The sequence below is a fragment of the Priapulus caudatus genome, unplaced genomic scaffold (genome assembly GCF_000485595.1).
Source record: "Priapulus caudatus unplaced genomic scaffold, Priapulus_caudatus-5.0.1 Scaffold157, whole genome shotgun sequence".
In the NCBI taxonomy this organism is placed as follows: Eukaryota; Metazoa; Priapulida; class Priapulimorpha; order Priapulimorphida; family Priapulidae; genus Priapulus; species Priapulus caudatus.
Window position 1 is genome coordinate 27,683 of NW_014577218.1, and position 16,178 is coordinate 43,860.

At 39.8% G+C, this 16,178-nt stretch overlaps 4 protein-coding genes across 4 annotated transcripts in view; 2 read left to right on the forward strand and 2 right to left on the reverse strand.

Annotated features, from left to right (window-relative positions):
• Positions 1-9,991, reverse strand: part of LOC106806382 (tyrosine-protein phosphatase non-receptor type 21-like) — a 24,089-nt gene extending 14,098 nt beyond the window's left edge. The window contains exons 1-7 of the mRNA XM_014808305.1: positions 9,880-9,991; positions 6,998-7,075; positions 4,999-5,201; positions 3,194-3,363; positions 1,749-1,846; positions 842-1,071; positions 134-310 (exon numbers count right to left, since the gene is read on the reverse strand). Coding sequence (XP_014663791.1) covers positions 134-310; positions 842-1,071; positions 1,749-1,846; positions 3,194-3,363; positions 4,999-5,169 — 846 coding nt within the window. The 5' untranslated portion in view covers positions 5,170-5,201; positions 6,998-7,075; positions 9,880-9,991. The remainder of the gene's footprint in view (positions 1-133; positions 311-841; positions 1,072-1,748; positions 1,847-3,193; positions 3,364-4,998; positions 5,202-6,997; positions 7,076-9,879) is intronic.
• Positions 9,992-10,227: 236 nt separating this feature from the next.
• Positions 10,228-12,410, forward strand: LOC106806383 (cancer-related nucleoside-triphosphatase homolog). The gene is made up of 5 exons (XM_014808306.1): positions 10,228-10,276; positions 10,778-10,940; positions 11,258-11,366; positions 11,528-11,722; positions 12,127-12,410. Exons 1-5 carry the CDS (start codon positions 10,228-10,230, stop codon positions 12,205-12,207), a joined length of 597 nt encoding a protein of 198 aa, XP_014663792.1. The 3' UTR covers positions 12,208-12,410.
• LOC106806392 overlaps positions 12,198-16,178 on the forward strand; it is a 29,953-nt gene continuing 25,972 nt past the window's right edge. Inside the window, exons 1-2 of the mRNA XM_014808317.1 lie at positions 12,198-12,255; positions 13,425-13,553. The gene's annotated coding sequence lies outside the window, so the exon portion shown is untranslated. The remainder of the gene's footprint in view (positions 12,256-13,424; positions 13,554-16,178) is intronic.
• Positions 12,546-15,135, reverse strand: LOC106806393 (protein PXR1-like). The gene is made up of 3 exons (XM_014808318.1): positions 15,007-15,135; positions 13,894-14,160; positions 12,546-13,388 (listed from the first exon to the last, which is right to left on the reverse strand). The coding sequence occupies exons 1-3, from the start codon at positions 15,018-15,020 to the stop codon at positions 13,367-13,369; spliced, it is 303 nt and encodes a 100-aa protein (XP_014663804.1). The 5' UTR covers positions 15,021-15,135; the 3' UTR covers positions 12,546-13,366.

The window sequence follows — 16,178 nt, forward strand, 5'->3', positions numbered from 1 at the left end:
CCTAAAATAAAATAACACAGCACGCTTCTACTACAATAAATTTTAAAAATTGCCTCTCCTAGTGAAATCAACTAACATCGTGCTCCACTCAAGCGAAACAGAATACAGACGGGCGACTGTGGTGCCCTCGTACCATCTGGAACTGCACCGTCTCTTTGCTTCGTGAGCAGACGATACCGAAGAGACGCTTGTTGTGTTCCATGTTGACAATGTCGCTCCAGCGGAAGTACACGGTCGGCTGTCCGTTCAGATGTCTTACGAACACGCCCGTCGACGATGCACCCAGCAGCAGCTCGTTGCCAGCTTCATCCTGCAAGATATCGCAGATGTTTTTTTATTTTATTTTTTTTTATTAATTTTTGTAATTTTATATTTTTTTTGTAAAATTTGGATTTCTTCGGGAGCAATGATCGTTTTGGTTTTACACACATGTGTCTCGTTCTTGATACTGTTTTTATAGTCACTGTCTTTTTCCATCTTGCTCTCTTTCTTTAGCCGTGTCTATGCCTCCCTCTTAACCTCACCTGACCTTGACTCCCTCTCTGCCTCCCTTCTTCTCTCTAGCTCTCACTCGTTCTCTCCTTCCTTCCCTCCCTTCCTCCAATGAGGATCGACTCTTGCGTGGCATAAGGGTGTTGCAGTGCCCCTCACTATTGCACTAGATCTCCCTCTCCCCTCCTTCCCTCCTACCCTCTCCTCCCTCCCTCGCTCTCACCGTGGCGGGGTGGCACTCCTGACCGTATCCGTCTAGTTGCTGTGCCTCTACTATGTAGTAAAGCTGCTCTTCCTCCCCTTCCCCCTCCCCTCCTCCCCTCCCTCCCCTCCCCCTCCTCGCTCTCACCGTGGCGGGGTGGCACTCCTGGCCGTAGCCATCCAGCTGCTGTGCCTCTACTATGTAGTAGAGTTCTGCGACGGGGTGCGCGACGCCTCGCAGCACGCGGTGCGCGGACACGGCCTGCTGCGTGAGAGCGAGCAGCGAGGCGTCGTCCTGCGTCATGTGACGCGGCAGCAGCACGAAGTCCTTGAGGTACTCCGCCGTCAGCTTGCCGTCGTCGTGGTCGCCGAGTTCGGCTGTGGAGGGGAGAGAGAGGGATGTGGGAGCGGCGGCGTTGCAGAGAAAGCGCACACACGTAAGCCCGTACGCACGCACGCGCGCACACACACACACACACGGACATGCACACGCACACACACGCACTCAAAATATATATATATATATACAAATTACAAACACATCCAGAAATGATTAGACTTAGAGGTCTTATTTCAATTTCTAATATATACGTATGTGTTGACGGCTCTATGTTATAATTACTGAGTTATAATACTGAATTATAATCTACCTATTGAATTTGATATAGATTATGGAATATGGTTTATCTTTTTATCTAAAACATGGGAGGATACATTCACATCATGGAATTAATGAGAAGACCACAAAGGTAAAGCAAGTAGGGCAGCCACAGCGGTCTACTCTATCAGCATCAGCCAATATTCCATGCACTATTGCTAGTATGAACTTGAAGGGCAACCCTAGGTGGAAGGGGAATAACCCTAGCACTAGCCCTCGGTGCCCTGGGGCCCATTGTCAGAAACAGAATTAGTCTTAAGATTAGTCTTAACATTAACATCAGTCGTAAGTGCTATCTTAACATTAACATTAACATAAACTTGACGATTTTTTTGACAATTGGTCCCTGAATGATAACATTATTATGGATATGTGCCAACGTATAAGAGGGGCGTACCTTGTAAGCTGTAGCTAGCCAGCAGGACAGCTTGCTCAGCCGAACATTGCAGCACGCCCTCTATTACATCATTCTTCAGCTGCAGGTAAAACTGGTATCTGCAAGCCAAGTAACACGACCTCAGATTAGCTCTATTACGCATGGTGTCACTGTATCCACGCGCACAATACCAGGTGCTCGGTGCGTTGACTTCCGTAAAGATGCTCTAAGCGGATTTTAGAAGAAAGGCAATAGTACGCATGGGGGCAGCTATAGCACATCCACTCACACGTATTTATTGTGCAGTGAAGCATACAAAATGTACTCATGCATTCCCATCAATAATGCAACTGTGAATAATCCCTTATTGTTCCTGGGAAGTTCGTGGGTGCTATCTACCTATGCATGCATGAACACTTAGTAGTCAATGGCAGTCATTTTAAATTTATCAACCTATATAACTACCTACTAGAGCAGATGGGGTTGTTGTCATATCAGGTACTACAGATATGTACCCGAGGTAGTTTTAGGTTGTTTAGTATTATGTTTATATTTTTATATAAGGCATGTTTAGGGTTAGGGTTAGGATTAGGGTTAGGGTTAGGGTTAGGGTTAGGGTACACTTCTGTAGTACAAGTTTGGTACACTTTGTGTATACATATATGTACCTCGGGTACGTACCTCGGGTACATATCTGTAGTACCTGATACGACAACGACCCCTTCTGCCCTACTAGAATACTCATTTAAACAATGAAATATGACGCATCATCATTGCACCATTTCTTGTTATTCATGCAGAAAGTGCAATAGGCTAGAATGTAGATAATTTGGTAATTTCAGAAGCATTAGGATTACCAATTCCGTGTGTATATCATGCGGGAGTTTTTAAACTGCATCGCCCATGAGTTCATCTAATCCTGCTACACAGCAGATGACAGTCACCTAGTCATACTTATTATTGACCCTATCTGCATCATCCTGTCATGGAATTCAAGTGCTGCCTTTTAATTCTTTGAAGATTGCATATAGCATACGACTGGTACAGACGAAATGCATCACATCGCAAAGACGAAAATCTATGACTCATTGACATAACCGGAGCCTACCTTTAATTCTTAATTGCCTCGCCAGGTAACCTACTTTTGACTCTTACTTAATTAATTCAAGCCAGAACTATATGGCATGTAAACTGCTTGGGTTTACATTTTTACTGTGTGCGCCATACCTGGCTACATCTTCGCTGTGTATATACCATATATATATATATATATATATACCATCAGGAGTGAATAATAATAGTCTATTATTATTCACTCCTAGGGTTTACATTTTTACTGTGTGCGCCATACCTGGCTACATCTTCGCTGTGTATATACCATATATATATATATATATATACCATCAGGAGTGAATAATAATAGTCTATTATTATTCACTCCTAATACCATGCTGCATGTGCCATACCTGGCGGTGTCATCTCGCAGGCTGTTTATGTCCGACACGTAGAACATCACACCAAAGTAGAGCCATGGCTCGTGTGCATGCTTCTCCAGTATTCGCTGCAGTGGCTTGTTCAGCTCTATCCATCGAAGCTTCAACTTCTTCGACACGTACCGAAGTCCGAAAAATTGTTGCTGCAAGACGAAACGTTCCGGTTAGTTGCCGGTGATCGATCGCTAAACGTTTTTGCTCAAATAACGTCTACTGAGGTTTTATATTCGCTCCGTTTTAGGCGTTCCCTTACTTCAGTTTGTTACATTCTAGACTGCGTTGTATACGTTAATAATTTATAACACTCGAGCAACGATCTGGATTTCTAGATGGCGTCACGGCACCTTGAAGATTAGTCAGGGCGTACTATTTTAACCGTGGAAGGTTTTTGTGTGGTTGATGTTAGTACAATTATACCCCCTACAGTGCCAAATATGACAAATATCTCGTTTTACCAGTCGCTGAAAAAGTTTTAACATAAATAAACATACCAACCCAAAAATTCCCAGAAGAGTCTCATTATCTGGTGAATGAATTGAGACTACCTAACTAAGAGTGACTAACTAAGAACTTTATCAACATAGTATTGTTTATGACTGCCAAATGTGGCTCGTTTCTTGCTTTTTACAAAACTGCAATAAAAGAAAACAAGGAAGCATTGGGTAAAGCATGCCTTGCATTGCTACCAAGCTGTCTACACATGGGTCAACAGACAGGAGAAATATCACACCCATGCCCAACTGAGGCCCTGCGTGCATAAGCAGCACTTGTTACCGTCATTCACTAGAGTTGATTACCACTCCTTCACCTCATACCACGGATATATTAGTTGACCAAGATTAAAAGGCTTGCTTTCAGTATTATTTTTAATGCTGGTACACTAAGGCATTCAAGATTTCACACATCCAACGACACCCTATGAATAGCCTGGACTAACGACAATTTTCTTGAGTTCTTCACAGATATACCAGTGTACCAAACATAGAAATTACACAAATTTTATTAGTACCTTCGGCTTATCTCACTGTCTGTGTTCTAACATATTATTCACTGTCAGTGTCACCAATGCTTTAAATTTCATTTGGGTTGTTTTAAAGCCAGGCGATGGCTCAAAGTTGATGACGAATAAAGCCGCTCTGCTGCTAAAAACGCTAACTGTACTCGAAACCAGTACCTCGCTATTTTTCGTGCTTAAACTGAAGAGACACACGACCCTTGTGTAGATTTTGAATGAAACTCGCCGAAAGAACTGTGTACATATGCAATGTTTGCTCGATTCCTACGTAACGTCAGGCCACATCCCATAGCAGGGCTCGCTTCAAACCTGACCCCCCTCCCAGAGGTCAACGCACAGAATGTAAACTTTGCACAGCGAAGCAATACCATCGCATACACGCTGTTTTAGGGAAGAATTCTAGGTACAGTACAGGTAACAAAAAGTGCTCACAAAACATACCAGTAATCCTTATTACAACTTCTGACTACCTGGCAGCCCAAAGCACAGACAGCTATATATTGGAGCCCAAGTGTTGCTGGCTATGTAATTGTAATACCATAATTATAATACTGTTACACTATATTTCCATAATAATTGCACAGATATATAGACGTGGTAATAACCATCAATGAAATATACTCGAAAAACTATATATTTTAATGAGCCAGATTTTTTCCTTAGAACCTATAATAAATACAAAACGCAAAATTCGATGCTGTTTTGCAACCTGGAGTCATAGGTTTCACGTGCACTCATTAACAAATGAATTGCATATTACTACCTCTCTGATTTCCAGGCGCTGACAGACCCTGTCCAAACACTCCTGTCCTGTTCCTTCAGCTGTCAGTGTGCACTCCACTACAGTGTTATCTAACATCTGCACCGAAATCACGTAGGAGTTCTTTGACACCACATTGTACTTCTTACTTTTCTTGATCTTGAATAAAGGCATTTTCTATACTCACATGGTTGAGAGCTGTCTGCCTGCAAATAGTAGCAGTGCAAACATCGGAATTACTGACAGCCAAATGCACAACACAAAAGCACCACAGTTAGAATGTGCACAAGTGTGCTCTACTCTAAAGAAACAACATGATCGACTTAAGAATGGACCCGCGAGCAATTCACGTGAATGTGATCGCCACATAACATACCCACGCATCACTCCGATCTAACCTTCGCTCTCACTCCAGCTCCTGTCCCCACCCCACCCCACCCCCACCATACCTCCCACTCTTCCCCCTAACGCTCACTCCCACTCCCTATCCCTCCCTCTCTCTCTGTCTCTTTCTGTCTCTCCCTCATGATCATTCTCTCCCCCCCCCTCCTGCTCATGAGGGGGTTTATGGGAAAGGGGGATGAGGAATGGTGAGATCAGGGCAATAAAAAGGACGGCAATATTGCACACTGATACATACTAACTAGTAATAGTATGACTGATTAAACAAATACGGGTGTACTGGCTTTTATGATAAGGAATATGAGTCACGACTGCTCCGATGGAATTCGTATCAAATGCATGGGGAAATCGACAGCAAACAGTTACAAAAACATGCGGATCTTGGTAGTAGATTTAACATTCTCTTGGTCACTACATGCTCATAGATGACTGAATTTGACCAAATTTTGGTATGGAAGAATTTAGGAGTAATTGTTTCTCACTCAATCTCATTTCCTACATTTCAAATTTCTAAATTACATGGGACTATGTAACTTTTTAGAGAGAAACAAACATGAGGTCAATCATGAGATCCTTTTATCTGAAACTCACACTTAACTCAAAGAGTAATTTATAATGTTGGAGAAAATGAATATTTCATTTATCCTGTAAAAAAACTCTAGATACATTAGTAAATTCTACCACACATTTGGTTAGCCCAGGAAAAGTGGAAAACATATCTGAATTCTAAACCAACCTACTAGATGAATACTTCTAGGGCTTGGAATATCGTAAACATATATAATGAATAGCATATAAAACAAGCTATGTGGCTAATATATTTGGCACTAAATATATGACTACGTATTTTATCCTACGGAGTATGAGTTTTTTCGTGAATTTTCCAAACAGTAGACATATTTTAAAGGGTGTGAGATATTTATTTGGTACACACTAATCCCTAGTAGTGGTATAACATTATCAACGCTTGATGAAAGCATGCCAATCTATCTCAAGCTAGGCTCAAATTTCACCATGTATAGCATTCCCAGCATTTTCCATGGTGCCTCAATAATTGGCTGATCTCCACTGCAATAAAGCTCTGTCTGTCTGTCCTACCTGCTTTGCCCATATGCCCCTCCCATAAATTCCATGTTGTTTACGTATCACGGTCTCCCTGTCCCACATAAAAAGTTGACACAAGTTTAATTGCCACTGTAACCGGGCTTTTAAAGGAAATGTATCCCATAGTGTGGCCTCAACTTGTTATGATCCCTAAACATTTCTGTTTACATTCATGGAAACACTTGCCATGCCCAAAAGAAATTAAAATTCCATGACATGCACAATAAATGTCTAACAGCTAATTGAATTTCAGACTTGCAGGATTTAGAGACAGGCATATATATATATGGAATATCATTGTGCAATACAAGACCTTTCCAAAATATTACATGGCTGCGATGAGACTCACTAGTGCCACATTTTTTTGACTTTCTAGTGAGTTCTTGTGAAAAGTGAAAAGGGGTACTGACCCCATTTGTAAACTTGTTCAATAAACAACTAATATTTCAATTCTAAATTATGATATATATGTATAATATTATTTAGTTAGGTTTACCTTGAAACCCCTTTTCTACTCCATACTTGAAAACCAGTTTCTCTAAGTAGGCTGTGTTTTTTTTATCTTCAAGCGTGCCTGGAAACACAAATTATATTATGTGTACCGCTTTGTGTGACAGAATTGTATCCACTTGGCTGTCAGGTACTGTAATTTTTCATATTGCTCAATTAGTCTTCCATGAGTCACGAATAATGTGTAGCCTCTGATATTGTACTAAACATCACATACTAGTTTGTATATGGTACAGGGTTCTCCCCAGGATGAAATTCAAACAGGGGGGAGGGAAGGGGAGGGGGGGGGGGGGGGAGGGGGGGAACTAGGGGGGCGTGTTTTTTTACCGTACCACTAATTAATGCGTAAAATCGCCACCACACCATAGACGGTATTTGGGGTTCTTGTATATATAAGATAGCCGAGTCGGTGTACAGTTAGTATTGGGTGTGGGACAGCTTGACTGTTTGTACTTGTGTATTGTCTGCAGTGCATGCGTGGTACTAGCTCTAGTACTATAGCCGCTTACATGAACTGCCGCTGGGCTATAGACCGACCCATGGGGCATGCAATGGACCAACTTATCCCCAATGTATCCGGCTAAAAAAAACGTCTGTGGTAGGCAATTAATGCCTCTTATCCGAAGTGAATATGTCTTAAGTTATAGCCGCTACTAAAATTGAACCTCTAACTATCGTTGCAATGGTATACTTGCGGTATTTCTTGTGAACAAACATTCGATTTGCGAACTTCAAACGGCCATTTCTGGCGGCGCTGCAGCAGCGCCAGTCAGCGGGAACTATGTATTTCCGCATGTGGAGGGGTGGGCGGGTCGGGGAGGTTGTGGACAAAAACATTGTTGTTGTCAAGTAACAAATTAAGCGATCAAACGAGATTGTAATATTAGTTTTGTCATGAAAGATGAACAAATTACTATTGTTAATTTGTTACTTGACAACAACAATGTTTTTGTCCACAACCAACACAACCCGCCCACCCCTCTACATGCGGAAATACATAGCTCCCGCTGACTGGCTGGAGTACGTTGGTCCATTGCATGCCCCATGGGTCGGTCTATAGCCCAGCGGCAGTTCATGTAAGCGGCTATAGTACTAGAGCTAGCGTGGTACTGTAAAAATACACGCGCCGGGTGTCCTGGTCGAATGGTACTTCTTGACGATCGATTCCCTCACTGGCAAACTTTTATTGTGGTGGAATTTAATCGGGGCGGAGGTAATTTAAACGGGGCGCAACGATTGAAACAGGGGGGAGTTTTCCCAAACGGGGCGCGCGCGCCCCGTTTGCGCAACGTAGGGAGAACCCTGTGGTAGCTTTGAGATAATACACAACAGGAAAATGAAATATATGCATTCATTAGAATTTCTAGACCATGTAAGACACACCGGACTGCTGATCAATATCATGTTGAAAGATTTTGCATTTTTGAACTGGTTACTCAAAGCACTTTTCACTTAGAAGCCATTTTAAATAGAGGCATGGCTAAATGTTTCTTCATATATACATGACAGCTGTCTAGATATATGGCACCAGCATGATCTTTTTATCTTCAGCTGATAATTTGTAAAGACACAGGAATTTGAGCAATTGAGCACGCTAGGAATACAGTCAATTGCCGACTTGCAAATTGCTATTTTCAGTAATCAGCCGAAATGTATTATGCAGTACCAAATTCAGCACTTGGTTTCTAATATACACAGCTTATCAAAGTCGAAATATCATGCAAATTTCCTTTAAAAATCTTAAAAATATAAAGCAGTAGCCAACCCTGCAGCTCTTCAATGGCCCTTCTTTTTGCCTATTTGCCAAGTGTTTCCATCACTGACATGGACTTTTATCTCAAATCCCCATCCTCAATACCTATATATTATGCAGGTAGTGTATACCCTAAATTATAGGCTATAAGACCCACATTGTGGTTGTACTTGTATCACGATGATGGTGTTTCAATGTTGTAACCACAGGAACTTGGAACGTTTTAATAGTAAAATGATGGTAAATAAACACGAAATGTATTTACGACCAAAGTCTTACTGTTTATCTACTCTCTTTTGCCTATTATTGCTAATAATTTCCTAATAACAACAACAATAAAGAGAAGGACAAACTCTTTATTCTTGTTATTTATGCACAGTGGCGTGCGTGCGGTATACTGTTGCATAGGAGCATTTGAAAGGCATTTACATGAAATTAGCGGCAATCGTAGGCGAAAAAGAGTAGAGAAACATTGAGACTTTGGTAGTAAATACCTTTCGTGTTTATTTACCATCATTTTTCTATTGAACCGTTCCAAGTGCCTGTGGTTGTAACAGCCATGGCATGAGTGCAGCTAGCCAAACAAGGCTGTAAGAAGACTAACGTAACAACGCATGTCAATTTAGGTTAATACACAATACAAATTGTATTTTGATGTAACGCATGATTGTTTCTTTGGGGCTAGACTGCAGCCAGCTTCTCAAACCACTACGTGGAACACTAAGAGTGCAAGATCAGCACTAGATACAGCAATGTAACCCCACAAGAGTAGGGTGTATTATTGTATAATCTAGATCAGCACCAACAAGCAATATGATTTATCCTAACATGAAGTTATGTCATTCAGCGAAAAATATCGCGCATCATTATTAGAGCTACTATTAAACCGTATGCTCATCTAGTAGTTCAGTAGATGGCTAGGTTATGTATACTGTCAGTAACAAGTAGAACCAACAAATGAAAACGTACGTACTCACTTTCACTTTTGCATTTCCATTGCATTGTCATTTGTCACCCACCCCAACTTTGTACGGATAACTCCGATTAGAATCATAAATATATTAACCGATAGGTAACTGCTGTGGCTACGTTATACTATCTACTCACATACTTACATTAGAACACCTAACAGAGATAACAGTCGATCACTATAAACGCTTTTGATGTGCACAGGTCCACAGAAACAGTGTTTGTCCGTCGCTGTTCTTCGGTTAGTTGTTAACCGGATATGAGTTATATGTCCGGATAGAAGGTGCAAGGTGATTCAATAGCTTACTCGCGTTAAAAACAAGTTATATGAGATTTAATAAATTTGACCGCAAATACTAAGTATTATAAATACATAAAAATAAGTGTAAATTAATTTTATTAATTATTAATTTAATAAACATTTTTAACGGGTTGTTTTTTTGTTATTACGAATCATGATACAACTATTCTACAGTAAATATAGTAAATAAAGCATGGCAACCACATTGACAGGTGGAAGAGTCGTGTTGACTGGGCCACCTGGTAAGGTTCAACATTTGCTGTCGGTGCCAGCACGTAGACACTGTGTGACTGACTATATCACGATAGACACATATCATTGACCAGTTTGTTGAATTTTATCAAACGAGTGTATTTTATCTGCCCTGCAGTGCTGCACAGTGCACAGGCACAGGCACAGGTGTCGTGGCTATGGCAGTGGAGTTTATGTCAATCATCACACACTCACTGGACTCAGTGACTCATACTGTCACTTGCCCTGATTTGTGTATTTTGTAATACAATCAATTTTGAGATTCAAATGATAATAATTCATACATCCCTCTAAGCCTGATAATTCCGTCTGAGGAAATGGTTACCCATGTCCTATTTATCTATAAATTGAAATCTACAATTACAAGACACTAACATTTTTGTCAATCCTCTATAGTCTATTCTATAAAATCAAGATAGCCGGTCTCATGGCGAAATGTTGCTGTGCCAACAGTGGTTGTACTATACCCTGTAAAATATTTGTTGTTTTAGGTATAGGCAAAACTACTCTAGTCCGTAAGGTATGTGAAGCTCTTAGATCCAGGAACGTCAATGTTCAAGGGTTCTACACGGAAGAGGTTCGACAAGGATCACATAGAATAGGCTTTGATGTCTGTACGCTGGATGGTCGTAGAGCCTGCCTTGCAAGAATAAGGTGATATATGTTTTACACCTCACTGTTGGTTCCAAAGTTACTTAATTCACTCCGATTAAAATACTGTCAGAAGTGGATCAAGATACATTTCTTTTGTACATAGAAGAGCTGTCTTGGTAGGTGGGATTCTTTCTAGCAGTGGTTTGAACAGAAAATCGTGTCACAGTGAGGCTTAATTGCGTATTGAAATTTTTCAACATGTTTCATTATTTAAATGTATTATAAAATGGCCTGAAGAGTAAATATCTCATTAGGTTATATATTCACTGAAAATCATTAGATTCCAATAGTTTACACACACACATATGATTTTATAGCAGAGGTGGAAATGCCACTCAACAAAACCGCTCACCATATCAAGTTGGACAATATGCAGTTGACCTCGATTCATTTGAACATTTGGCTCTCTCTGTACTTAAACATCAGGTTAGTATGTTTTCTTTTGCGCATGTATGCCTTTTTAAAGGCCTGTGTACACATGCAAATGTATCATTATGCCCTTACTTGAAACTTTGCTAACTGGTTATTTGAGTTTTGATTTCGAAAGTGTTATAGTTTATCTGTCATACATCTTCTTTTTTTTAAAGGAAAACCATAACATTCTCTACGTCGTTGATGAAATAGGAAAGATGGAGCTTTTCAGTATGGCTTTCAAGAAGGCGGTACAGTTGCTATACGACTCATCCAGTTTGCCCATACTGGCAACACTTCCATCTCCGAGGGGACGACCTATTGAATTTGTAGAAGCAATACGGGTGCGAGCAGATGTGAATGTAATTGAGGTAGGTCTACCTTCTAATATATCTCTGATACAGGACTCACACTAAACATGTGTGGGTGGATCCAGTCAGAGTCCATGGGACCGTAACTCTGTTTTTATAATGGCATGCCTGTTTTGTTCCAGCATGTTGCAAGAGTAATTACCAATTGAATCTATTGAATTTCGACCAAATATCCCTGAAATGAATCTGTTCAGTTAACCCCAAACATACAATTTTTTTTCTCTGCTCTACCCCTCCTCCCACACATGCTGTTTCCGACATCCAGAATTCCTGGTAGTTCCTTATGTGGTAAAGATTCTATGTGAATTGATGAAACATTGAAAAATAGAAAAGGACTTCATTCCTATAAATGTGGCCTACTATGTGTATTGCCAGTGTCCTAGAAATTGGCATTTTGTTTTCAGGTTACAAAGAGCAACAGAGACCATCTTTTGGGTGATATTTTGACCACTCTCCTACCTGGTGCTAGAGAATTAGACACTTAGGAATCAACTCGTCATTTATTGATTGTCGGTGGGAAAGTAAAAGCAAGAGTAAGACTTCCTAATGTAATATTAGAAACATTTTTGAAGTATATGTTTACATGTTTTATGGATGTCTGTGTTTTTGAGATTCATATCATTTTCTTAGTGAAAGTGTATTATTTCAGAACTGTAAATTGTAAATAGAGAAAAAAGAATGTCATATTGATCATGTTTAGTAATTAATTCTCAATGCTTTCATTCGTTTAATATCAGATGTTATAAGCTTAATTAGATAGTAAATACTAGATAATTACACACATTCTGAAAACGAATCACTGTAAACTTCTCAAACAGCTAAACAATGAGAACACAATTTTTTTTTATTAAACACAAAATGTACTAACACAACTTGCACATTGCAGATCCTTATAATTCAACTGAGAACATCTTGATTTTTATTGTAGCTATGAAGTGCAAGAAGACTTAAACCACTGTGTTGGTAAACCACCTTATAGTGGGCTATCCAGGAACGTGTATCTAGGCAGTCTATTTCGTGTTTGTACATCCTGGAGTTAGACTTAGAAGTGGAGACAGGTCTTGGAGATAATTCATGAGACTAGTGAGCCCCTTAATTGTTGCATACAGGAAAGCAAATGTGCTATATAACCACACTGATCTGCTTAGTGAATGATAAGTAAGGTGAATATGTGTAGAGAAAGGGGAGGAAAGAGAGTGGGCTGGAAATCCTTGCTTCAAATTACAGCACCATGTATAACAACTAGCAATAGATATTTCCTTAACGTGCATGGAATAAGTAAAACGTTTTTTTATATAAATATCTCCTATAATCTTATATATATATTTTACGTGTATAGTTTAGTTGTGCCAATAGGAAATGCTGTGAAAATGGCATTGCAAAAAATCCTTGCAAAAATGTCAGTCTATCAACATACTATCCTACCTCCAATTATTATAGCCTTCTATTGTCATTCAGACAAATAAGTCTAGTTCTTATAAAGCGATATTGTATTTCGTTGCATGGAATCTGACGAGGGGGACGACTGCACACTGCATTCGTAGATGGTATGCCACTTTTTCTGAGATTTGGAGAGTAAATCATTGTAGAGATCCCTGCATCGCTGACAGTTACACTGACATGAGCGTTTCCATCCATTGTAGTCTAGTCATCATCACTGCTTGAGCTGAAGACATAATACAACAACAAACATTTGTATCAGAGGTTGGATCTCATACTGACGAATACCGTGGCCAATGAAGTTCATGTACATCTTGCAAGCTTGAGAATCCTGAGTCTATAAAACGTGATAAATTGAATCATCTCTCGAAATCCACCAGAATCATTACAGGTATGTAGTTTAGATCATAATTTAGTTTATATCAATTTTGAAGGGAATATGTACGATCTTTGTGCGCTTACTTCTCCTTAAATCTATAAGGGATTAAGCTAATTGTTTACTGATATTTGACAATGATAGGGAATACAGCATTAACCTGTATCTAGTACCTACACACTAACAGTAATGTCATTGTGTTTAACTATAACAAATGGAGCACATCAAATTGATGTATCAATCGATTGATGATCAATCGAGGTATTCACAAATATCACTACATTAACTACGTATATCTACCATGGTATCCGGCATACGTCATATCGTTGGTTGACGTTGCTGGCATGCTACTAACCTGACGCTACCACTGCTGCTGCTGCTGCTGCTCCCACTTCCCTTGCTAGCGCCTTCTTTCTTCTTCTTTTTCTTGTTCTTGTTGTCTTTCCCTTCCTTGTCGTGTTCTTTGCTCTTACTGTTGCCTTTGTCTTTTTTCTTTTCTTTTCCTTTCTCACTGTGTTTTTTGCTCTTGCTGTCTCCCTTGTCTTTGCCTTCTTTATCGTGGTCTTTATCTTTTTTTACGTCCTTGTCCTTGTCCTTGTCATCTTTATCTTTATCCGATTTGCTGGAAAATCGAGCAATTATTAATCAGCCTGGCATTCCGTATTATATTTGTACTAATGCATGTGCCTTGTCATATATCGGAATCACAAGCTCTCGCGTATTTTACATCCAATTGAAAAGCCATCACTATTGCAATAACATCGGTTGTTGGTCCTATAAAATGTTGTTGTGATGCGTTTAGCGAGAATTAGAGAGTGAAAATGGGGTACGAGCCCGTTTTTATGTGCGAATTTAATGGTTCATTTGGGATGTAATTTCACTGCAAATGCCATGGCTTCCTTTTTTGATGAGTATTACTGATGCCTTTCAGAGAATTTATAGCTCTGCATAACGCTGGTTATACATGTGCTACCGGGAGATTACAATAGGTGCAAGCGTGTGTTTACATTCATATTGTGTAATGCGCGTAGGTGAATTCCTGCTGCAGTTAGTAAATACTAATAATATTAGTCTGTCAATACAGCTGCTAGGCACCACCAGGTGGCACTGGTTGTGTCGTACAGATAAGTAATTCACCGGGCATAGTAATTGGACCATTGATGTCTATTACCGTCAGTAATCCGCTTGTAAGTTGTAACTCATAATTATTTCTATATATCACCTGCACACAGCAACTGAGGTTACGACGTGTCTAAACGATGTGACAAAATAAAGGCAGATTGTCTTCACATTGCCCCTCTTTTGCTATACCGTCTTACTTGCATACTTCTATACGGTCACCATTATCGCACTCAACGCCACCAAAAACTTTCGGATTAATCTAATAAATTACCTAACACACATTTGATTTTTGAGTTAGAACAAGTCACTCTCGTAAACGTGATCTAAAAAAAGAATCGTGACTTACGGCCCTAGAGGCATGACGGCAGTGGTGGGTCCGATCCGAATTCACTATAACAGATAATATAGTTTCTCTAGCTGTGCGCTCTCCGACTCTAGCCTGCGTGTACCTGGGTTTATGGGCGCGGTGCGTGTACCTACGCTGTACTCTACTCGGGCGTGTTGTTTGCACGTGTATTGTCGAGGGACGTCACTGACCCATATATGCCGAAGGCCACGCTATGCTCGGATACACTATTGGCTCTAGTTCTATAGCCCGCATACAGTTGCCGCAGCCCTGCGCTCCTACTCGGATATGTGCATACATTAGAAGGGGGGAAACGAACAGCAGTTATTATACCAGGAGTGAATAATAACAGATTAATATATATAGAAGATTATTATTAGCTCATCTGACGAAGTCAGATGCAGCTCGTAGAATCGCAAGAGCGTGCGTGCGTGCGTGCGTGCGTCCGTCCGTCCGTCAAGATTCAAGATTCAAGATTCAAATAATTTATTTGTGCATAAGACATATTTACATTCAGTATACAACGATACATATTAGAATGAAAGGTCACAATACATAATGTGATAGATATAGCACTGGGGTGGCGAAAGACCCTTAGGTCATCAAAGTCTGCCACCCCTAAAAAAACAAAAATATTAGTATATAAACAGGCAGCTGAATCATATGACTACGAGTTCAGTTAATAAAGCTATTAATTACGATAAGATCTATCTAGGTATACAAGAATCGACAAATATAACACCACGTTGGTGTACGTAGGATGCAAGGTTCAAGTTGATTTTGATTTGAGTATTAAATAAACGTATTTATACAGTGTGAATAAGATGAGAAAAAAATAAATAAATTATACTAAGTAGTACATACTCATTATATGTACAGCACACGTTCATAAACATAGTTACAAAGTTCATAAATTAGAATGTACAGCATATAAACAACATCCAACAGACTTATACAATACTAGGTTATAATACTACAACTTCTACAATATTAAAGCACAGCAGACAATAAGTTCAAGGTATTTACATATATATATAGTTGTAATAAGCTATTTCTAAAAAAAATATTTGAATTTTGGGAAGGGTAAACTTTTATATATACAGGAATGTGCAGATATGACGCTCCAGAGACACGAACTTTAACAGATTTTTTACAAGAACGCGGTTTTTATA